The sequence below is a fragment of the Paralichthys olivaceus genome, chromosome 6 (genome assembly GCF_024713975.1).
Source record: "Paralichthys olivaceus isolate ysfri-2021 chromosome 6, ASM2471397v2, whole genome shotgun sequence".
NCBI lineage: Eukaryota > Metazoa > Chordata > Actinopteri > Pleuronectiformes > Paralichthyidae > Paralichthys > Paralichthys olivaceus.
The window spans coordinates 14,875,347-14,898,991 of NC_091098.1; the positions used below are offsets into that span (position 1 = coordinate 14,875,347).

General features: G+C 41.5%; 3 protein-coding genes across 6 annotated transcripts; 2 read left to right on the top strand and 1 right to left on the bottom strand.

The window, feature by feature from the left end:
- Positions 1-527: 527 nt before the first annotated feature.
- On the bottom strand, positions 528-8,758 carry LOC109630663 (ceramide kinase). The gene is made up of 13 exons (XM_020088973.2): positions 8,387-8,758; positions 6,817-6,912; positions 6,446-6,583; positions 6,182-6,310; positions 5,931-5,994; positions 5,691-5,836; positions 5,532-5,606; positions 4,824-4,976; positions 3,987-4,092; positions 3,067-3,167; positions 1,523-1,719; positions 1,125-1,444; positions 528-1,027 (listed from the first exon to the last, which is right to left on the bottom strand). The coding sequence occupies exons 1-13, from the start codon at positions 8,508-8,510 to the stop codon at positions 913-915; spliced, it is 1,764 nt and encodes a 587-aa protein (XP_019944532.2). The 5' UTR covers positions 8,511-8,758; the 3' UTR covers positions 528-912.
- A 476-nt stretch (positions 8,759-9,234) lies between these two features.
- On the top strand, positions 9,235-11,962 carry naa10 (N-alpha-acetyltransferase 10, NatA catalytic subuni). The gene is made up of 8 exons (XM_020088724.2): positions 9,235-9,441; positions 9,605-9,703; positions 9,806-9,864; positions 9,947-9,992; positions 10,104-10,219; positions 10,351-10,395; positions 11,186-11,270; positions 11,421-11,962. Exons 1-8 carry the CDS (start codon positions 9,421-9,423, stop codon positions 11,601-11,603), a joined length of 654 nt encoding a protein of 217 aa, XP_019944283.1. The 5' UTR covers positions 9,235-9,420; the 3' UTR covers positions 11,604-11,962.
- A 1,588-nt stretch (positions 11,963-13,550) lies between these two features.
- Positions 13,551-23,511, top strand: LOC109630468 (rho GTPase-activating protein 4). 4 transcript variants are annotated; one of them, XM_020088682.2, is made up of 22 exons: positions 13,551-13,638; positions 15,396-15,485; positions 15,685-15,856; positions 15,963-16,125; positions 16,322-16,384; positions 16,482-16,610; positions 16,686-16,814; positions 17,024-17,245; positions 17,493-17,594; positions 18,583-18,750; positions 18,934-19,018; positions 19,197-19,224; positions 19,674-19,773; positions 19,918-19,978; positions 20,086-20,163; positions 20,265-20,393; positions 20,606-20,711; positions 21,466-21,696; positions 21,790-21,845; positions 21,925-22,156; positions 22,235-22,283; positions 22,798-23,511. In XM_020088682.2, exons 2-22 carry the CDS (start codon positions 15,419-15,421, stop codon positions 22,969-22,971), a joined length of 2,544 nt encoding a protein of 847 aa, XP_019944241.1. In that variant the 5' UTR covers positions 13,551-13,638; positions 15,396-15,418; the 3' UTR covers positions 22,972-23,511. The 4 variants fall into 4 exon arrangements, with proteins under 4 accessions (XP_019944241.1, XP_019944240.1, XP_019944242.1 ...); XM_020088681.2 differs by lacking the exon at positions 13,551-13,638 and adding an exon at positions 13,659-13,897; XM_020088683.2 differs by lacking the exon at positions 13,551-13,638 and adding an exon at positions 13,810-13,922.
- The last annotated feature ends 134 nt before the right edge of the window (positions 23,512-23,645 follow it).

Sequence of the window (23,645 nt, forward strand, 5' to 3'; positions counted from 1 at the left end):
ACCAATAACAGACCACTTCATCCTGCCGTGTACTCGGAGGGCCATGGAGCAATGATGAAGGTTTTCACTTTTCTTCTGGGACTACTGCATTTGTTCCATAATGTGCTATTATTATGTTGTTGTTTTTTACATTTACACTATGCAATAATGTAACTAGAATGGCACTCAGCTGAGAGCATACCTCTGCCAAGGCAACAAGAGTCTTCTTATATTCAAATATATCAACTCCCTAAATATGCCTTATTTTTATCACCATGCAAGAACTATGAATTACTCTCTGAGAAAATCCTTTGACCCATACTGCATTCTTCCACCAGTTCAAACTTCAGTTTCTGTTCAATTGTTTTTGTGTAATGTTGCAATCAATTAAACAAACTAAAACAAAAGGACAGGGGTTAAAATGTAGTCTCCTGGGTGGAGGTAACAGCTGCCTGGTTGAGCTTGAGTTAAAGAAACTAAAAGGAAGCCTCTCTTAATTCAACGATGAACTGAACTGTTGAACTCATACTGATCACAGAAAACATAGAAATGGTCAGAACAGTGTTTTTATTGTATAAAGATGATTTTTGTCTGTGGAAACTCAGTTGATCACAAATAAAATGTACAGGACAAAAACTGCATAAACACACACTGTTTATACAGTGTTTGGTTAAATAAGTTGATTTGTGCAGAGAAACACTGCACCACAAATGAACGTATGTATCATTTAAAAAGTCCTTAAATAGCTTTCAACAAACACACACTGATATATGAATAAATAATCTTATTTCATGACTGCAACAGGAAAACCTAAGAACGTACCTGAAATATAAGGAACACTTTGGCCATGACAAGTCTCTAAAGTCTGTAACTTCATAAATTAACCTTGCCTCACTCTCTCTCACGCTTTCTCTCTCTTTCTCGTAAGTGAGACTACTTGTGTAGGATGCAACTCCTTTCACACTTGGCACTTCCCCCACTGCAGTTCTGTGCGGCCGTGCTGTCTTCGATGCCCCTGGCATAAAGACGCACCAACTGGCCATGAATCCTGAAGGAGGGGAAGTGAACGCAGTTTTAAAAGAAGGTGCGATACAATATGATAACAGCAGGATAGTACAGTCCAGGGTCAGGCTACACTCTCTTACCTGCAGAGGATCTCAGGAAAAGGCAGGATCTCTCCGTCACAGTTCCACACTGATACAGACGGAGATTTACTGCAGCACAGGCCACACAGGAAAGTGTTTGCTGTTTTCTGCCCGTTTGCCATTTCTCGCCCTGCGCCTCTCTCTGCCAGTCGCTGCTGAGACTCGCTCCTGCTGACAGTCTCAACGTATGATGTCTCCTCCTCATCTATCCCAACACTTTGCCCTGTGATCTCTTCATATGCTTCCTCCTCTCTGCCAGAAGAGGGGAGGGAGAAACGGATGGCCTTCACTCGGTGGACCTCAACAAAAGGCAGGTCAAACTACAAGAAAAGTGAGTTGAGAGAATTGGGTCAAGCGGTTTTCAAACTTCCAAGTCCAAGCTTTGAAGTTTACAGTACCTGGTCCTGTGTGCTTGTGTGCCTGTGGAGGAACTTGAGGAAGCCCAGCGGGTGAGTGTCCCACACCAGGATGAGATCCCCTGTTCCATCCGCCAGGTGAGCAGAAGGAGAGAGGCCCTGAGGACTCCTGGGACATGAGCTGGACATACACGTGAGAGACACACATTTGAAGCTGCCCTCCACACTCACCCACTCACCTGGAGAGAGAGAGAGACAATGCAACATTAAGAAATAAAAGATGTCACTGACGACTGCACTTCTGTTTGTGCATCATCTATGTAAACACTCTTCATCTATGTCACAAGCATAGACAAAGTGCTCTCAAGCTAATAACACACACAATTATATAATTTTTCTTTATTGAACACACCCATGTGTTGGCAGAAATAAAGTGTGACCCTTGGATTTAACCTCCAACGACGGCGATAACCTAAATCAAATATTTCCAGACCTGCACAAACGTCAAGAGTTTTGAACACTTTTGTCACAGTACTACTTCAGCAGTATTCTAATTTATACATTTACATACATTATCCTGCAAGATACCTGAGAATTCACTGCAACTGTCCAGGCACAGAGGTAGCAAAGAAGGATTGTTTCATGATCATCCCTCTGATGACCATGTTGTTTTTTATGTTGGTGTTTTTATGTCAAGTCAATCTTTCTTTCATCAGTCAACCAAAGATATTCTGCAGGGCTGTTCTTTAGCAAAATTCAGCCACACTTTTTTTTCTCATGAACAAAAATGTGAACTATTGATTCAGTTAACCCTTTAGTTGTACACTGAATTCTTTTTTTACCTCTCACGGTCATTCTGAGTCGTGCTTTTTGAGTCATCCTAGCTGGGCACCTGTGTTTTGGGGGAGCAACCACAGTACTATGGACTGAGGGATATCTCAGTGTGTTTCATTCAATATGGACAATAACAATTCAATTATTTGTGTGCGAGCAAAATTCGATTATGATTGAGTTTGTTTATAAATGGGAAAAAATTTAGATCTGACGATATTTTAAGGCAAACTGTAATTCTAAAGACGTCAATTACTTTTTCTTGTCACTGTACGTCACTGCTGCCCATTTACCTAAATAGACTTTACTTGTTTGGCTTGTTTCTGGATGTGTTCTTCACCTTTCGAACAACCATTGTTGCATTGCTACATTACAGTGTGGTGATGCAATCCAGACCGTTCACATCACTCCATGAAGGCAATGACGTGATCTTCTGCTCATTTCAGTCTCTGCACATTCTAAAAACATAAAGTTCTGGGGAGGAGGGGTCACGACTGCCCCAAGGGGTGATGGGATGTATTTAAGTTTTTTTGTAATCTTTGCCCCCAGGTGAAGTACTGCTTAATGTCACCAAGTAAATTCTTTATTAATCATTCAAATATAATAATCTAAGGTGGAAATCTGACACTGTGGTCAAAGTGTGCGAGGTGACGAGAGGCTGAGGGGTCACAGGCCATGATAATGATGATGATGCATGATTTGTGCTCTATGGGCTAAAACATGCAAAACACAGACATGGGAATTGTGTTATTTACCTTCTGATTCATTACTGAACTGGCTGTTGGCACTGTACAGGGATCTTGAATCTGAGGCATGAGGGAAAAGTCTTTCTGTGGTTCTGGAGCACACACTGCACCTACACACACAAACACAACACAACACAGGGTTACACTCTGCTTGTCTCTGTCTGTGAAATAACAGGCTCCTTGACCTTGACACTGTAAGAGCATCATTAATTGTTTGCAAACAAAGACGTTGGTATTGTGCACTATTACTGGAGACCAAGGCTCGCCTTACATCTAGATCAAGTTCCTCTCACCATAGTTTCGACCCTCCTTAAGGTACACCCAACACCTGAGTCCCCTGCCACTGGTGGTGACTGTTACAGTGTCTCAGGCTGTGAGTTTGAACCATTTCCCCAGCTTGAATAATAATAGTAACATTGGAAAAGATTTGGTTTATGCTTGATCATCAATGGCTCAAAGAGTTTCATAGCCCTGGCACCCTGTACTTGAAAACTATTCTTATTATAAGAGTCCTGTTTGCCTTCCTGGACCTCGTGGAGAGACATAACATGCAAACTTCTCATTGCTGGTCACAGTCACATACTGAAAACCATAGAATATGAACAGTGATGCTCATGCAATAGATAAACACCCAGTGACAGAGGCAATCTACAAATGAAATTACATTTGCACAGTAAATACTGGGCATTTGACAGATAATATTATGATGAGAAGAATCTGCAAAATAGATAACACTCCCACAGTAACAGACTGTAACAAAGTGTGAAAACAGACCCACATGTACAACAAAATACATACAGTACATACAGTATTAACTAGAGTGCATACTGGTTTTATTTTCTATCTTTTTTTAAATCTCTTTTGTGCTAGTCATTCCTTGTTGTGTGCTTTTTGTGTGTGTTTCATGTTATTAGTTGTGAGTATTTTACCCTGAGAGGCAGCGTGTTTTGTCTCTCGGGCTGGAGAGCATTGGGTCTGCTGGTAGATACTGAACTACGCCTGTGTAGCTTCTGTTGCTCAGGTACACCATAGCACCTGCAGAAGGCAAAGCAGAGCAATTATGTTAAGTGTATACACAACATTTAAAAAGAACATACTCAGGGGGACATTCCCATAGTGTCGGAATACTCTGAAATACTTGTTCCACTCTGAGAATTTGCATGAACACCAGCTGAACTTAGACAGTCAGAAAAATGTTTGGTACACGACATGCACGTCACTTATAAAACAATTCACATAATCTTACAATCAGCTGCAAGTGGTATCTTTTAATATCAACTTGTCAAGTGTTGCGCTTTTGTCACTTGCAAACTTGTCCATCTGTTACAAGCACCTAAAACCAAACTTTTTAGCCAACATTCAAGCGTTTTTATTTTTCTGTTGCACCTGATCCTTTATCTTTTCTCTACGTTATCATGCAAATATTGGAGTGTGCCAAGGTATTGTTTAAATACTCTGAACACATAAATACAACATATTTTGTTTACGGTTTTCATGTTTTATCCACATTCTGATTTCAAAGCACAAGAAAACACTGATATTGGAACAAAGACATCACATTGCAGGAAATGGGAATCCTGTGGAGCATATGAATGCACAAAAAAGTGTGTGTCATTTAAAGACCTTGCTTCTCTGTCAATGTCATGTTATGGAGAGTTTAAGGAAGAATCTTTAATTCATAAATCTTCTGTAACTAAACACGCAGTCATTCCTGTTCTCGAAATGAATCATGAGTCACACACACAGTGTATAAAGATGATCTGTACCTGAGTAGTCATATCTCAGAGGGCCCATCCAGCGATGTTTTTCACTCTCAGCCAGCACGTCCCCATAGAAGCCATAACCCACCAGAGACACAGAGTAACGCACCAGAGCAGAGGCGTGGTAAACTGAACACACATCCAACGGCTGAGAGTCTCCTGCAAGTCATTGTGGGAAATGAAATGAGGAACTCAAAGTAAAAAATATATATTATATTTGTTCAGGTAATTTAGGTTATTGATTTCAAAAATTTGCAAATAATAATTGAAATTATATTTACCTCCACCAAGGAGGTTATGTTTTTAGCCCTGTCCATTTGTTTGGTTATTGGTTGGTTTATATGTTTGTAAGCAAGATTATGCAAAAACAACTGGATGGATTTCCACAAAACTTGGTGGAAGGATGTGGATCGTTCAGGGAGGAACCCAGGAAATGTTGGTGCGGCTCAAGATCAGGGGGTCGATCCAGCAATCTTTTATTCCGTTCTTTAATATCGCGAGATTGACGTTTTTTTAAATTGTCAGAATGTTCCCAGGTAATAATTCATGGATCTTGAGGAAAACCAAGCAGGCATATTTAGGGAACAGATATCTGTGAGTGTGTGAAATTTGATCTAGCTTAAATGAATTTAAGGGGACTGTTGGACCTTGGTGGAGGTATTCACTCTCTATTGAGTTCCATTCTAGTTTAAAATAATGGAAATACTTATTCACCGATGATAATATGCAAAGCTGAGGTAACAGGGTCAATCACTCCTACTGTGGCGTAACACACACAGTCCGTTGAACCTGCAATAGAACCGATAGGATGAGTGTCACAGCTGCACTTGAGACACCGGTCAGTTTATGAATTCTTAATGACTGCGTCGTTACCTGCAGGAATGATGCCGATGTGAAGGGGACAAGGCTGCAAGGTGACAGCAGGATCAGTCTCACAAAGGCCTGACTCTTGTTGCGTCCGCCCAATCAAACCGTGAAGTATTTCGCTGAACATGCCATCTCCACCCACACTCACCACACTGGTATAAACAAACACAGGAGTTTCTGTTAGGAGAGCCCCTCCCAGCGAGGATCACTGTATCAACGCTCCCTTCCCACCGTGTTTACACTCACCCGTCAGAGCCTGTCAGGTCTTTCTTCAGGAGGTGGTCTCTGGCCTGGTTTGCTCGCTCAGTCACTAAACAAGATATGATTACATGCAAACTGCAAATCAATTTCATTCATCATTCTTTAATGGAAGACTGTCAGTGAAGGGCCATCTGTCAGACTCAACCCTTCCCCTAGAGGAGCATCAAGCATCTGCACCAAGTCTCTGCTTCAGTAACAACAACAGAAACTTTTCTCAAAACGAAGAAGTATTTTACCTATTACATGAGAGCTGATACCAGCCAGCTCAAACAAAGGGGCCACGACAGAATGGTAGATCTGTCTTCCTTTCTTCTTTCCTCCAAATGGATTGATAAACACCAACAGTTTGTGTGGCCGTGATGGACCTGAAAGATAAGTTTTAAATTACATGTTGGTGAGAGCTGCAAACCAGAATAAGAGGATTTCCTTATAAATAAGATACAATAATAACATACAGTGATTATATCAGTTTAGTGCCTGGTCTAATCATCCACCCTTACTGTGAGTTTTGACAGCCGTCCTCAGGTGTTCTGTCCACTGGTCTCTGAGGACGCGACTCGGGCAGCTGAACTGGGTCCGGCCCAGTCTCCATAGCAACCTGGAAGAGCCCCCACTGCTGCTGCGCTTCACGTAGAAAACTGCAGGTTGGATGGAAGAGAGAGTGAGCTGTGAAACTACACTATTAAATACTGGAATGTGAAGTTGTAAAACCACAATCAACTTTTGAAATGCGAATACAGACAGATAGAGTATTTGACTGTATGTAAATTATCAACAGTCTCGTCTCTATGATGAACATGGCGTATGACGGCGTAAGCATTGACTGTGGCCTCGGATTTGTGATATCTGAGATTCCCCCAGGACACCCCACCTGTGAAGTCTTTATCTTTGTCCTCAACCAACTTCTGGGGCAGGATCTCCACCCGGCCCTCCTCCACTCCAACCACCTCCGCCACAGGGACTGAAACTTTAATCAAACAGAGAAAACTTCAGTGCATGCATGTTTCTTTGCATACAAATTATGGGATATTCTTACAACTCCGAGGACTGTTTTTCAATGAGTTAAAGTACTTGCATGGGTCTAACTGGAAATATTAGTAAAGGCTGCATCATAATTAGCTGTTCTTAGGCTCTCTCATAGACCATATGTCACTGTAAAGAAGCACAAGTTAAATAATAAAGCTGTGGCTGAACTATTTTTTTATTACTTCTGTTTCAGGATCCTGGTATTTTTATGTGCCATCTTACTGTCAGACTGCCATCGTTTACTGGGACACTTGAACAGAACATGATATTGGTAACACAGATGCTTTTCCTTCTGTGAAAACAAAAATCTCTGTTGTGAAAAAGGCCTTTTAAAAGTATAAGTTCACTTACACACCTAAAGGGAGTGGGGACGCCATCCATAAAATTAGTTGCACAGTGTAAATATTTCTGCCTCAAGGAAGTTAATGAGGGTTTTAGAGTCAAGGTTTTGCATTAACTTTGACTTTGAATTTGGTTGATACATCTTGTGTATCATACCTCCATTATGCAGATTATGTTTTTGGAAGGAATTATCTGTCTGTTTGTTAGTTAGCAGAAAAACTACTGGACACGTTTTAACGAAACTTGGTGGAAGAATTGGCTATGAGTCAGGAAAGAACCCGTTCATTTTTGGTGCGGATATGGATATGGGGGCCATTTTTCACTTTCTTTAATAATGCGAGATAGAATAAAATGCAACTTTTTTGTTGATTTCTGGAGAATAACTCATGGATGTTGCTGAAATGTTTTGAGGACTGTATCAGTGTGTGGAATACGCTGCAGATCCAAATTAAAATCTGGATCTTGTGAATTGATATGTGGTTTCATGAGATTATTGAGATTATATCATGCATATGCAGTCTAGTCCCACTGATATCCAACACACATCCCGAAGAAGAAACATGTTGAAAACTAAAAAAACATGTCTGTGCAGTGATAACAACATTCATATTAATATCTCGTCTCCTTTGATAGTGTGTGTTTGGTGAAAGGAAAACTAAACTTGACTGTTGATGTTCATAGCCCACATTATAACGTGGAGGGGTGTGTGTTCTCTGCAGTCTTTGTTTTCAGTAGACTGAACAACAGGTTGTGTTTCATGTTCGTGCTGTTCAACTAGTTCTTCACGTTCCCTGCACACAGCTTAATTAATAAATGCTCACTGGCAACTACAGAAAATACACAACATGCAATGAGTATTGTGTTTAAACTCTTTACACGCTACTTTCAACACATGATTACCGACCAGATACCAAAATACTGGTGTTGAACAAAGTATAGTGTTTAGTTTTATTTCAAACGAGCAAAAACAAACAACGCACACTAACCACGTGCCTTTAAATGCTGTAACTTTGGTTCCATCTACTATTAGAACAGATGTCAGAGATCGACAGATGGAAACTGTGGCCACCTACTTGTTTTCTTGTCACGGTACTTCTTATCCACCTCGGTCCAGGTGAAGTACCAGCCCGTCAGCACCGCCCGGTGTCTCTTGTTCCCGACCCACAGGCTGGACTCCAGCCTCAGGTCTGTCTCCATCTGGAACCACTGCGCTCTCAGGTTGGGCGTCTCTCTCTCCCGTGTGTCTCTTGATCACATTTTTATCCCCATAACTTTCTACATCCTTCAGAATCAGCAGCGGGTTGACTGTGGATGGATCTTGAAGAGCTTCAAATTTAGAGCATTATTCCAACGTTGAAGACAGCGCCTGACAGGAGTGTTATTCTAAACACAGCCTCCACTCCCTCCCTGCTGACACCTGCTCCATTCACATGTTCCTCTCTGCTGATTGGATGTCACGAGTTGAAGAATACGCAACATATCAGCTAATGCTGATAGCTTCTCACAAGTTAGATTTTTATTTTATTTATTCACTCAATTGTGTTTATTTGATGGGTGAATATATGCATACATTAATAAAGACTAATGTGGAAAAAATTATTCTACTCAGTAATGTGACAACATGGATAATACGCAATGATATTAAGGATGAAATATAAATAAATGCTGCTCTTCATATTTGCAGACTCGGTGTGAAAACCATACATTTCTGTAAGCGTCTGGGGCCGTGATCTGTACTCTTCTTTGCCTGGTTGACAATCCTGTCTTGCATGAAATACTTGGCCCCAAAGTGCATAAAGTGTAATGTAGTGCACAACACTAATCTGACTCCTTGGTTAAATGAACTCTTCAAAACATTGCACGTCTGGATTACAACTTTTATTGTGAAATTCCGGCACACACACACACACACACACACACCGGAACCGGAAACGCGTACCATTATTGTGGCACGCTCCTTCCGCTCCTCCCTTTCTCTGCTAGCGAGTTGAGTCAAGTATCGAGACGAGTCCTCTACCCTCGGTCCTGTAACTAGTATGAATTGATTGGTTCGCACAGAGCAGTTTATTTCTGTTTCCTCGGAGCACACAGCGAACCACCGAACAACATGAACATACGAAACGCGAGGGTGAGTGTTTCCGAAGCCCTCCCGGCAGCCATGCTGCTTCTGCTGTTAGCTTAGCTAGTTCCCGCAGCATACACGTTAGCTCACCTATTAATACCGCAGATAAACGGGCGTTGCGTTGAGTCACGCAGCTTCCTGACGTGCAGTTTGTTTTGTTTCATTACAGCCGGAGGACCTGATGAACATGCAGCACTGTAACCTGCTGTGTCTTCCAGAAAACTACCAGATGAAGTACTACTTCTACCACGGTCTGTCCTGGCCTCAGGTCAGTTTAGCCCCGTGCTAACAACACCACTGCTGCTCTGAGCTGGGTCCTCTCTGTCAGTACATTTCTCTGACCGACTCCATTGTGTGTTTTCACTTTCAGCTCTCATACATTGCAGAGGACGAAAATGGCAAAATTGTGGGATACGTGTTGGCAAAGATGTGAGTCTCTAGAATCAGACGTGTTGGTTTTACTTTGCAGAGACTTTCTTATTATATTGATGAAAGCACTGACTCTTTCTAGGGAGGAGGATCCTGATGATGTACCCCATGGACACATCACATCCCTGGTCAGTCTGCACGAGAGACACCTCTCACATCTCCCTTCTCTGTATTATGAAGTATGAATTATTACTGTGGTATGTGAAGTAAAAAAACCCAACCTTCTCTGTGTAATCCAGGCAGTGAAGCGCTCCCACAGACGCCTGGGACTTGCTCAGAAGCTGATGGATCAGGCCAGCAGGGCCATGATAGAAAACTTTAATGCTAAATACGTCTCACTTCATGTTCGTAAAAGGTACCTTTTTAAATGATTGCATGTTTTATATGTTGCCTGTTTACAAAGTTCAGTCTGTCATTTTAGTTAGGCTCTGACTGTCGTTCTTAGGGCTCCTGTGTATATTTACCGTTCCTTCCTTTCCACTGCAGCAACCGGGCGGCCCTGCACCTGTACTCCAACACACTCAAATTCCAGTAAGTTCTCACTACCAATATTGTATTATATCTTATTTTTTTTAATACATTGTTAATACTCTGGGGATAGCAGTATCCATGGCCATACACAGCTTTACATAAATAATGAGGTCAGAATTAAATCCATAGTAGATCAATATGTTGAAGTCTGAGACCACTTTCCTGTTAACTCAACATACATGTTGAATGATAGGTAACTAGATATTGCATCACAGAAATGATACATATCTCTGCAGTCAGACAAACAAATTGCTCAAATGAACAATCAGCCCATAAATACATTGCATTAGTTCAGTTTCATTAAGTAATTAGAGCAGTACACGTTCAGTGCTTCATCAGGCTTCAGTGTATGTTGCTGCAGAAGTTGGCACCACCTCCAGTTCTTCAGCGCACACTGTAAAAAAAGTCTCATTCATACCCATCAGGTGAATCTGTGGGATTTTATTACTGGGTGTTTAAAACACAACATGTAATAATTCCAGTATTGGTCTAAAAAAAAAAACACAGCCCTGCTCATCCCCCAGACTCAAAGACTTCAATATTATTTGGACTCTCGCCTATTTAGATTTGAAGTTTGAAGGAAATGTTCTCCTCATTCCCAAGACATAAAATTTGCAGGAAATATTGTATTCTTAATTTATTTATTTATTTATTTTAAAATTTGTATTTAGATACATGTATCTATATATCGAAAACCACTGAAATCATTATCTTCAACAATGGCGGTTACAACCCTGAACGATATTTATAGTGACTTAAACCCTTGTGTTGTTTTGTTATTTGTTTACAGGATTAGTGAGGTGGAGCCTAAATACTACGCAGATGGGGAGGATGCATACGCCATGAAGAGAGACCTGGCCAACATGGCCGATGAGGTAACTTTATTACATGTATTCACTGTTAGGTCTACATGACACGACTTTCACAAACCGCTGGTTACCTCAGTGGACGTGTAGCACTGCCGAACTCAACTCAAGCTGATACTGACCCTGAATGTGTTGTTTCTTTTTCTTTATGTCCCGCAGCTGAGGAAGCCTGGAGTGCGTGTGGCGGGCCAGGAGGCGCCTTCTGGCCAGAGCCATTCGGGTGCTGGTGACCAGGAGAGAGAGAGCGAGAGAGACAGCGGAGGAGAGAGCAAAGAGCTGAGTGAAGTCAGCGAGGCAACAGAAAGCACAGACGTTAAAGATTCATCCTCTGATTCACAATGACGCTGCGGTTCTAGACATTTTTAAATTCGCCCTTCACTTGCTCTTTTTATCTATTTGACAATGTTCTGACAGAATCTCTGGCTTCACCAACTGTGACTGCATTGACGCCACTTCAACATTTCCATCACTAATGTCTTTTGAATCTTGCAGCAATAAACAAAGACTCTTGGATTATGACAGTAATTGTGATGAAAGCTAAATGAAGTTATAATCAATGAATGGCTTCAATGTTTTTATTGGATTGCTGTTGTCATTTCCAAAAGTGGCCCCAAGCTCTGTGAGATTTACAGCATTGAAAAACCTCTGCTCTTCAGTTAATTATTTAACTGAATTGCTGCAAATAAATCTTTCAAATAATACTTTTGGTATATTTTTTTAACTTGCGCATCCTCAGTTAATCACTATTTAATGTGTTCAATGAAATATTTATATATTAAGCTAAATCAATTAATTGTCAAGCATAGTTGAAATAAAACCGTCCACACAGCCAGTGAAAATAAATCTGCTGTATCTACTCTATAACTAATAATCTTCATATGCAGGAGGTATAAAAGTTCCATATGAACAACTTGCCATTGTTGTGGTACAGCTCCATCAGCATGTGCAGGATTTGAATATTTGAGTTTGGCGACTCTTGGTGGTGGCATTACAAAAGGCAAGAAAGCGTTGAACGATAATATCCCACAACAGAATAGACACTTAAACATTAATGTCACAATGAATACAACTTTGACAGGAGTATAATGAAGTAATGCCACATATAGACCAGTCAACAGTATAACACCATTTTTTCAGTTGTAACTGGATCATAAAATATGTCTTTTGTTGTACTTGGGAAATGAGAAACAAACAACTAAGATTGAAAAAAGGAACCTCAGACCCTAATTCATTATACATTTTAGTTCATTCAGTAAACAAACACTGGTAACGTTTTATCTGCAGAGGAAAGTTCCTCCCAGCATTGTTGCAGAAGTTTTCACAAATGTGTGGCAGTTACACTTTGCTTTGTTTTCACCTTCTTCTCACTTCATCCAAAGTCAGCTACCGTTCTATTTCTTCAGATTACGTTTCTATAGAATTCAGCATTTGATCTGTCCTCTGATTAAAAATATTCACCCTACTTCCTTCATCAGGTTGCAGTAACAGTTGGTTACAACTTTGTGCAGACGAAGGGGATTGCATTATGAACTTTTTGTATTTACTTTGAAGACTATATTTACCCCAATTTCTGCAGAAACTCTGTGGTAACTGATTTCTTAATCCCTCAAACAGGCGTGTTTGTTGAATTTACATGATTTCTCAGTTTTAACCTTTACTGAGAGATTTCTTTGTGTAATGTTCACTGGTCCTGGACTTTGAAAAGTGTTGTTCACCCTCATTTACTGCTGGACTAAAAGATACTGTTTTGAAAATCATGTCATGACACCTTGAATACATTTCAACATTCTTTACTTGGCACAATTCATTTGGGGATTATGCAACTTCATTTTACTCTTCGTTTGAGGAAGGAAACAAGTGGGGGAGAAGTAAATGAAAGATAACAGCAAATTATGCAGAATGACCTTTTAGAGAGTTGGCCTGTTTGTCACAAATTGAAATAACTCAGTTTCACACCTTCATGCAATGTTACACTTTGCATCGAGAGGTGAGAGAAGACGAAGGCGCTGCTGCCATTCAAGACAAGTCCTCCACTGTGACGAGGCTCAGTTTAATGAATTCATTTGCAATCACTGCAATAGTTTTCTGCCACTGTGTGTATGTGATGAATGTGACTGGGGACGTTCAAATAGTCTCTGTAGCTGTAGATCACTCATCAAAAACTGTAAGTGAGCAGATAGTGGACTCCCTGAATTCCCACCCTGAGCATTCAGGGCTTTTCCTTTTTACAAATCCGACTGTAAAGCTGCTGATTTCCTGCAGCAGCCAGTGAGGAGGGTCTAATCAGTGAAAACAGCTGGCGTGTGATTGGACTGAGGAGCTGCTGTGGAGGTTCAGGAGGCAGCATGAAAGGGAGGGGAAGGACTTGACTAAGGAGGTTTACACTTGCACAATCACACACATACACACACACACACACACAGAGTGATGCCTCAGAAACTCAGTGAGATGAGGGGTGAGAAAAGGAGAGAGAGTGTCAGAGAGAGAGAGAGTCAGATGAGTTCTACTCCACCCACATCCATCCGTTTCCAATGTGAGGGGGAGGTGAAACAGTTGAGAGCTTATTGTGCTATTAACTGGCATTATTTAGTTGCCTCAGTCTGGAGAAAAGGCTTGTCAGGACTGCTCCTCATCAGGTAGGACTACTTCTTTTTACCGGATGTAAGAAACTTTTTTATTAAGCTTGATTTCTCGTCAAAACCAGGCAGTGACATTTAGCCAGTTTAGCTGTAAATAAACATGTGTTTGTCCTGCACACTGTACGCTGTCATGAAGCATTGATCTGCTTGATTACTTTAACTATGTCACTATTGGGTGCAGACAAGGCCCTGAGGCCTTTTTAACTGTTTCACAGTTCAGGCCGCCTCGATGTGTTGGTACTTGTGGGAAAAACTCAAAACGAAAAGCACAGCACTATGACACACTATGACAGCGAGTGAAAAAGCAGCAGCAGAGAGGTTTAACTCTAACGTGTATAAAAATACAGCCGCAGGTTGTGACAACAGGAGGATGTGATTCACTGCTGATGACAGGGAGAAGGAATGAGGAGGTTAAGTGGAAAATGGTGACATATTCTGGAAAAATGACACACGCTCCTTTCTACATGGAGTTTTGGGATTGCTGTAATGTTGCTGAGGCATTTTGAGGTCAGTTGTGTCTCAGTTGGGAGAAAGTGGAGAGGGCACATTTCAGCTGACCAGAATGCTGATGAGTGACGTTTGCCTTGAAAAAAAAAAAAACAGGGAAGTATTAAGGGGGGGGGGGGGTGAACCTAAGGTTGTGATCCAGCAAGAAATTACCCAACTCTTCCTCTTTCTGATGTACACTGAATGTCGTCCTGATAAATAATGTTTTGCAGAAATCAATGCCTTAGCTGTTGATTCTCAGAGGCCGTCAAATGATCATGACTGACATGCAGTGACTTGCTGCAGTCACACTAGCGTGCAACAGGATAAAAATGGACCTGAAGCTGAAGCTCTCATGTTCGTCATGTCTCACGTTGTTTTCAGCCTAAAATTGGATTAACTTTACTTTTTCCCCTGTTATTGCAGATTCACAGTCATGTGCTGTGGAGGTGTAAGGTCAATGTTGTTTTCGTTCTGTATGCTTTGAGTGAGTATCACTAAAAACACTGGTAGCTTTAGCATGAACATCCCCACAGAGTTGTACGCCTTGTGGTTCATCCTATTTTCAGGGCAGCTGCGATGTTGGAGCTATTTTTGCACCTCGTGCATTTGTGCAGCGTGTCCGGTGCAGCAGGCAGCACATGCCAGCTGGTTCTCTCGTTGTGTGCCGCTCAGCAGAGCACAGCAAGAGGGTGGCCAGGTTTGAAGAGATGTGTTACAGTAAGATGAACGTGCTCTATTCTCATACTTTCTGTGGCAGGAGGAAGTTAGCATGGCCTTCATGGAGGGAAGGGGGTTGTTTCAGCGCTCAAGAGTATGACAGCTTAAAATGAGGCATGCTGCAAGGGGGCAACAGTCGATCACAGGCCTTGATAACATTGTCCAGTAAAGAACAGAATAGCTTGCATGCACATAAAAACACTAATTTTACAAGAGAAGTAAAAAGAACGGAGGTGCTGATATTTCATACTGGATGGTGATAACAAAACATTTTCTTATTTTTATACAGAATTCCACCCAGTTGGAGCAACAATGACTTCCCATGTGAAAATCCGTAGGGAGAAGATTGGTATGGTGGACTACGACACACAAATAAAAGGTGATTAAATACCTTTGAATGTGTACCACTCTCTCAACTGCCCATGTTCCCTGTGATCAACATGTGGCCTTTTTGCAGGAAAAACATTGTAAAATTTGTTTCTCGCCCACAGCAGAGTCTTAGAATGAGTCACATTTTCTTGATTCCTTCTCTTTCCCCTGTCTGCTGTTCTTTCTCCCCTTCATTCGTCATCTCTCAGAGGTGCGTTGCCAGCTTGCAGACCAACTGAAGGTGTTGGACTTGCAACTTGAGCAGAAGAGCCAGCAGCTGCAAGACCTGACAGATTACCTGCGGCGGCGGGGTGAGATTGAAAGCGAGTATGCACGCTCCCTCGAAAAGCTTGCTGAAAGGTTTACGTCCAGAATTAAGAGGTAACGGACCACATGCTTTACTAAATTAACTAGCGGTCCATTTGAGGATGCTGTTTTGCAGTATCCCTCATTATATCCAGCACATGGTTTGTCCCTTTGACTTCAGGAAAGATCCCAGCAGTCACTCAGTGGCTAAAGTCTGGCTGGCCCTGCTGTCCCAGACCCGGCTGGAAAGTAGGGACCATAATGGACTGAGCGAGAGCTGCAGCAACTTCCTCATCCAACCCCTCACACACTGTCTGGAGTACACGCAACGTCTTGCCAAGAAGGTACTGATACAAACACTGATCCTCCGGCCACAAACATGAAACCTGTTTGTGTGCTGACATTGTGCTACAAATACCACTTTCCTCGTCTGAATTTCACCTTTTCACCTGGGGCCCAAAAAATATTTTGGTGCTCAGTATGTACAGTATATTCTGTCAACTGACTTTGTGGTATTTTGTCTCACCAATGTATATACAGAGTAAAGACATCTGTTCTCAGTTACAAGATGGTCTACTCAAGGTTACAACAGAGCTGCAGACTGTAAGTGTGAAAGCAACCACCAAAACAATTTTGGTTTCCTGGACAAACACAGCATTTATGTGTATGTGTGTGTGTGTGCGTGCGTGTGTGTGCGTAGGCATGGCGGACATACTACCAGTACCACTCAGAGTATGTGTGTGCTGAGGGGAAGCTGAAGGAGGCAGAGAAACAGGAAGAAAAGCAGAAGCAGAGTGCTGCAAAGAAACTAGAGAGGTTGATAGAAAAGGTAAATACTACCACAGCATGCATGTACATTATGTGAAGCTTTTATTTCTTGCTGATGAATGTTCATGTGCTATAGAGACAAGGAAAGGTTCAAGAGATACACCTGAAGTGCACAAAGGCCCGAAATGACTACCTCATAAACCTGGGTGCCGCCAATGCCTCCATGAATAAGTATTACCTTCAGGACATCTCTACTCTTATCGACGTGAGTTCATACTATTGTTTCAGCTATCTTTCCCTGTTATGTAATCCTGCATGTTTTCTGGCACTTTTTTAGAGATGCAGCATTCACAACTTATAAAACATTGGAACATCTATCATGTGATATTAGACCTGCAGCGCCAGAGGTATCTAAAAATACCATGTTTAAAGAATGATCCGAGTGGGTGATGCTGTCTGATATGTCATTGCCAGTGTGCAGATGTAGGCTACCACCACTCTTTAGGCCGGGTGATGCAGGCCTACCTGTCCAGGCGGTGGCGGGCTCAGGAGAATCTGAGCACGGGGCTGCAGCAGCTTCAGGGGGCCGTGTCCGGACTGGACCAAGGTCACGACAGAGACTCTCAGCTGCAGGACAATTACAACAGCTTCTCTATGCCCCTGCGCTTCACCTATCAGCCTCACGACGGGGACCAGGTGTGTTTTGTGTGAATAATGGATGAGTGGAGCCGATATGAGCCTTCAGACACATAGATTTTTGGTTTTGCCCTAATTACATTTGTCATAAGGGTTTGATAATGACATCTTTGGAATCATTGCCAATTTTAAAACATTTTCTTCATAATATCTATATGCCCTCCAAAATCCATATCAGTTCGGCTCAGGGATGCTTTTTTTCCCAGTGGATACTCAGCAGTTTTGCATTCTGTGTTGTTTCTCGCAGGTTTCTGAGGTCAGTGCAGAGTGTGAGATGAAATGCGAGCTGGAGACCAGATTCAAACAGATACAGACCAGACTGAAAGCAGTCACAGAGGAAACAGAGGAGGTAGAGTACACCATCCCAACAGATCTTAACACTTTTCATGGGCCTACTTTATCTACCAGAGTATTTACAGCTGCCATGAGCCAGGCAAGTTTATTCAAGACTGTAAATACACTTACTTGAATAAATTAAGTGTAATCTATTGAAGTAGATGGGGAAGTGTCCTGAATATAAATAGAGATTTGAAGCTAAACTTGTAATAATGTGAAGGAAATGGAAAAAAAGTGTCCAATGCAGGTTGTGTGTTAAGTTTTATTTAAAATGAATGAATTTGGCTGTGCCTTTAGATCAGTTAGCTGGAACATGGTATTTTTTATTATTAATACAGTTTGGTGAGCAGTACAAAACAAGAGGGGGAACTTAACCACTTCAACATTAACAACAATGAAGTGTAACAGAAAAAATCTAAAACTAAAAAAACAGCAAAGGTCATCAAAGGAAGGGGGGGATAATGTTTGGCTTAGATTCTTTTACTGTTGTACGTGTGTGTCTGCTCACATGTGTATGCATGCGCATGGATGAGCTCAGTGGTTTCCTGTGTAGAAAACATTAATGGTTGAAGGAGCAGGAAAGGGGAAACATTATGACGCTATTTACTGGAGTCAGAAACGAAAGGGAAAAAAGTGAAGATAGTGCTTTAGACAGTAATGACAGAGCGGAACTGTGGTGGATCCAAGTGAGCAAGAACAGTCAAAGTTTTTTTTTTTTTTCCCATTTGAAGGTGCCGTATTTAAAAAGACCTTCTTACTCTTACTTCAAGTCTGAGTCATCAAGCAAGTTGAAGTTAACCACTCCCTTGTTTCTATCATTGCCAAGTGCAAAACATTTTTAATCCTGGCATATTAAACAGGCAAAATAATGTATATTAATGTATAATAATGTGAGTTCCCCTCAGATTCTGATATTCTGCACACCCTATGACCATTAGTGAGCACAAAAAAGCACAACATTAAGTTAATATCTGTGCCACTGCTATATATATGCTATATAGGTGAGTAAGAACATGTCCGCAGCCCAGAGTTCCCTGCTGGAGAGTATTGGTGAAGATGATCTGGAACCCAGTTTGTCTCAGGACGTCAACACTGAAAACCTGATTGTCAAGCCTAGTGTGGCCCGACGCAGGGCCAACCTGCAGGAAATGGAAAACCTCTACTTCACTGTGAGTCTTTTTTTCTTTTCTTATGCCCAACCAACATTGTGGCAGTTTTAGTTTTGATGGTGTGTAGTTGGTTATAAAGATGTGGCTTTTGGTTTAGCTTTGTTGTTAATGTGACAGTGATTATAAGAAACAAAGTGAATGAAGAGTGACGTGACACTGATTCCTATCTGCTTTGTTTCACAGAGAGTTAAGGAGTACCTTGTTGGGAGTTCCCTGGCATCTAAACTGCAAGCCAAACATGACTTGCTTAAAGTGGCTGTGGAAAAAGGTATCACTTCTGCATTTCTAAGACAAGGCAAAGTGCTGAGCCAGTTTCTCTTTTGAGAACATCTGGTGCACTCTGGGGAGGGATTGTCCAGTAAATTGTTCCCTTTTTATTTTAGCCAGCAACCAAAGTAACATTTCTTGTTCCTGCTTAAACTAATTTAATCTGTTATTCTTCCTAGCTGACGCTTCAAATGAATATCAACCCAGGTAGGAATATAATGTTTTTAGAACTTACTTAAAGGAGACATATTATGCTTTTTCAGTTTCCCCTTGCCTCTAGTTTTTGTGTATGTAAAAGGTCTGTAAACTTAAAAAGCCCAAAGTCGGGAAGGGAGCTCCTCTCTCGCACCGAAAACATTGCTCCTGAAACGCCTTATCAGCAACATGTGATCTGAGCAGACTGGGCTTTATCAGGAGGAGGGCATTAAAGAGACAGGGGCTGAAACCAGACCTTTCAGACAGGGGCTGAAAAGAGAAGCTGCAGCAATGGACACTATTAGAAAAGTGATGTGTTTTCAAGAAGTAACCCAAATCAAAATTATGAACCTGAATACGAGCATAATATATGTGAATTTGTGAAAGCCATATGATTCTGCAGATATTACATCGCTGTGACACAATGTGCTGTGTCTTCAATACATATCATTGCTCTGCAGACACAACGGGAAGCTAATGCGCGTCAGGAAGACTCACTCCAGCTCCAATTTGTTGCACAACCACAAACTGTTCAGCGGAGACATGCTGTCCTTCCTACAGGTAGCTACCAACATTTTTACACCATCTCACCTGTTTCTGACTTCCGGGGATTGTCACTTCATTATTCTCTTCCACTTCATAAGTTGGCGTTAATGTCCCAAACATGGTGCTTTAGAAATTCATCACTAAATTTGTTTCATTCAGGCATCGGGACAACAGATTCCACTTGTTGTGGAGAGTTGCATTCGCTTCATCAACCTAAATGGTGAGAATTCAAGATGGACAGAAGAGTAAACCAGCACATGGACATTTGTGGCCTTGATGCAGTAAAATATCATAGACATAGTTTTAAATTAAAAATCCATCCTGTAGGTCTCCACCATGAAGGGATATTTAGGGTTCCTGGGTCTCAAATGGAAGTCAACAACCTAAGGGATGCTTTTGAGCGAGGTAGGCCTGTGTGTTTTTTGTGTGTGGAGCCATCATAGAGTAGCGCCCCCCACTGTGGAGCGTTACTAATGTGGGGCACTATGTCGTGGGCTTGCCTGCAGGAGAGGAGCCCCTAGCTGAGCAGAGCTTTGACCTGGACTCTGTGGCTGGAGTGCTTAAGCTCTACTTCAGAGTTCTGGAGAATCCACTCTTCCCCATCGAGAGCACCAACCAACTCCTGGAACATGCTCGTGAGTGTGTGATTGTGTGTGTAATGTCCGCCCAGGAAGCCCAACACTCTGGAAACAAAAAGCGTAAAGTGATTATAACATTTTAAGGTTAGAGTTGTTTTAATGGTTCGGCTTTGGTAAGTACAGTAGTAGTAATAGTTGAGGTTAGCAAGTCGTGTGTGTGTGGTGAATATCATAAGTGTAAGGGGCCTTTTTTCATGACCTTTTCTTAGAGATCAAGAACGAGGCAGAGAGAGTGGCTCAGCTCAAATCAGTCATCTCTTCCTATCCTGAGCCGCTCATCATTGTCATGCGATACCTCTTTGCATTCCTTCATCAGTGAGTATTGTTACTCTTTGCACTTGTTCCTGTTCAACTCCAATCAGAAAAACAGAACCATATTTAACAGTAATTCACACAAAACTAACATGGTTTTTAAAGAAGGAAGAGAAACTAATTTTTTTTAACCCCTTAGCTCATGTCTCCAATTATGTTGACCTCTTTTTTAAATCATGTATCATGTTATATAGATGTGCACAGCTGATTTCCAGCAGGAGCTGCTTATTTACTGTTACGCCAGCCCCAGGATGGTGTATGATTTGATATTTTACACAAATAAAGTGGATTTGCTAAACGTTAAAATCTAAACTGAAGGACAATTGTAAAATCATACCATGATAGGTAATGGGAAAGGAAGTGGTTCGTGTAAGACAGTGGTTTTCCCTTCGGAAGCTGAATAAACATATTTTATCATCAAGCCTTAACAATGACAATGAAACAAAGGTCACAATGATGAATCAGTAAAGTCTTGTTTGTTATATATCTCTCCAATTCCCCCTCTCCTCCCTCAATGCAGCCCTGCAGTGGCTCTATGCCCCTCTAGGGTGAACTAATCCGTCTGTTTGAGAACCACTTGAGATGAGATGAAGTGTAGTCATTAATTTTGAAAAAAGAGCAGTTTGTCTATTGATTACTTGTAAGAAGAAGGCAAAACAGCATAATGCAGCTTAGTTTTATTTCTATATCTGTGCATCTCATGTCATTTCTTGCTCCTTCACTGTATAATATTTACTTTCTCGCCCTGTTCCTCCAGCGTGTCGCAGTACAGTGACGAGAACATGATGCAGCCTTACAACCTGGCCGTTTGTTTTGGGCCCAGCCTCTTCAGAGGAGCTCAAGATGATGATGATGCCGTCACCCTGCAGCCTCAGATCAACGCCCTGGTGAAGAGCATCATCGTCCAGCATGAAAGCATCTTCCCCAGCCAGAGTGAGATACAGGGGCCGGTGTATGAGAAATGCATGTCACTAGAACAGGAGGACTGGTAAGAAATAAAAAAAGACGTTCATACCCAACAAACACATAACACGGATACATTGCGTGGTAGGACGATTATCTGAGAGTGTTTTCTTCACAGTGAGCCTCTTCTTGAAGAAGGAGATGGGGAGGCAGACTGCACTCATGGCAAAGACGGTAAGTTTACATGCTCATCCTGGTCTATCATTCCTCTGAGGCGGTCGTGGTGTCATTGAATAGATGCCATGTGTGACAGACTCAGAAACAGTATCGTCAGCTGACCGCAGCACCAGTTTGTCTACAACACCAGCACGGATGAGAGCAGAACGTCCCAGAGCTAACAGTAGTGGCTCCATCGACCACAAGAGATCGACATGTAAACCAGAAGGGGGCAGCATCCCTTCAGCTGCAAAGTTGATGTTACAGATTCCTGTTGGGCCCCAGTGCAAACGACAGAGGGCCCCCTCTCCTTTCCTGGTGTGCAGAGAGTAAGTACCACTAAATGTTGAAGCTGACATGTTATATTAATATGAAAATATTAACAATCTGTCTGTTTGTAAATTCAGTCTCCAGGAACACTCGTCTTCTGAGGATATAGGTGTTCAAGTAGACAAGGTCTGATTTGTTTCTCATTTGGTTTCTAATAACTTCTTCCATCATGTAAAAAATACCCTTTTATTCTAGAATTAATTGGCCCTAACAAACAGCTTTGATAATTAGGCTTGATAAATAATTCACCACTTCTTTGTGTGAATAAAAGATAATGGATGGATTTTCTACGAATTTGTTTGCAGCTATAAATGTTAACGGGTTTTACAACAGTCTGCTGATGTCATCTAACAAGTTGCTAAGAGATTTTGGTCCAGATGTTCTGCAGCACTTTTCCAGATGTTAAGTGGTTGAGCTCTTCTTTGGAGATGATAATAACAATAACTTACAAATCCTTCTATATATAGTGTCATTTTGAAAGCTGAACCAAACGACTAATGGCATAAACATTTAATGGCAATTATACATTGTGGCTTTTATTACAAACATAGTTGCACACTCATGAACAGAGGGGAGACGGACAAAGACACTTTTGTCCTTTTTCCTCTAACTCATCACCAGTGTTTATTCCATCTCACAGGAGGTCTGTCGCCAGATGGATTCAGTCTTCAAGGAGCTCATCACGCGTCAAGCTCTACAGGATCCCTCCACCTCTGCCACCTCCTCTCCCTCTGTCCAAGCCCCCCAAAAGAAAGGGAAACGGGAGGTACGCAAGGGAAGAGGAGTAGGCCTATTCAAAGCAGCCGATCCATAAGACTGGCATCATGAAAACAGAGACATGAGACACAGAGAGAGATGATACACATATGAACTTAAGTGAAGGGTGATGTGCACTGACAGCAGCTCTCGGCACATCTATTTCTAGAGATCTGACGTCACTTCTGAGGTCTCTGTGATTGGCTGCAACTCCCAGCAGCCATCTCATTCACGTTTTGTTCAGCAGATCTGAGTCATGACTGCAGATCTGCAGCACGATGTGGGAACTGTGAAGTGCACAGATATGTTTGTGGAAAGTTGATTCTAAAGTAATTTATGACTTTATGACTTATTTGTGTGGGTGTTTGTTTTCAACTATTTCCAATTAATTATTTTTCAGTGATTTTCTTTTCTCAAGTCAATAAATACATAAAAATTCTTCATCAAATGTCCATTTTTCAAAAATAAGTTGAAAACTGTGAAAACTGTAACTACAAGAAATGTATATATATTAATTATTTGTAATGATTTATTGATTAACATGTTGACCTGTCTGGATATCTGGGCTTCAGGCCAAATAAATATTTTGTCCATTCTATTTTTAACCCTAACCCTTTTTTTAATTTAAATATAGTGTGTACATTTATTTTACTCTAATACCTGGTTATAATGAGGTTTGCAAAATATTCAGGTCACTGTCATCACACAAAAAAAGCAGCAAATCCTCACATT

Excerpts from the sequence above, each read along its gene's own strand:
- LOC109630663 (XM_020088973.2), bottom strand. The coding sequence starts at position 8,510 with ATGGAGACAGACCTGAGGCTGGAGTCCAGCCTGTGGGTCGGGAACAAG. Across the intron at positions 5,607-5,690 it reads CATCGGCATCATTCCTGCAG|GTTCAACGGACTGTGTGTGT; the intron begins GTAACGACGCAG and ends GTTCTATTGCAG. Across the intron at positions 1,720-3,066 it reads GTTCAGTAATGAATCAGAAG|GTGAGTGGGTGAGTGTGGAG; the intron begins GTAAATAACACA and ends CTCTCTCTCCAG.
- naa10 (XM_020088724.2), top strand. The coding sequence starts at position 9,421 with ATGAACATACGAAACGCGAGG. Across the intron at positions 9,704-9,805 it reads ACGGTCTGTCCTGGCCTCAG|CTCTCATACATTGCAGAGGA; the intron begins GTCAGTTTAGCC and ends TTTCACTTTCAG. Across the intron at positions 11,271-11,420 it reads TGGCCAACATGGCCGATGAG|CTGAGGAAGCCTGGAGTGCG; the intron begins GTAACTTTATTA and ends TATGTCCCGCAG.
- LOC109630468 (XM_069526492.1), top strand. The coding sequence starts at position 15,028 with ATGCCAGCTGGTTCTCTCGTTGTGTGCCGCTCAGCAGAGCACAGCAAG. Across the intron at positions 15,857-15,962 it reads TTTACGTCCAGAATTAAGAG|GAAAGATCCCAGCAGTCACT; the intron begins GTAACGGACCAC and ends CTTTGACTTCAG. Across the intron at positions 19,019-19,196 it reads TAAAGTGGCTGTGGAAAAAG|CTGACGCTTCAAATGAATAT; the intron begins GTATCACTTCTG and ends TATTCTTCCTAG.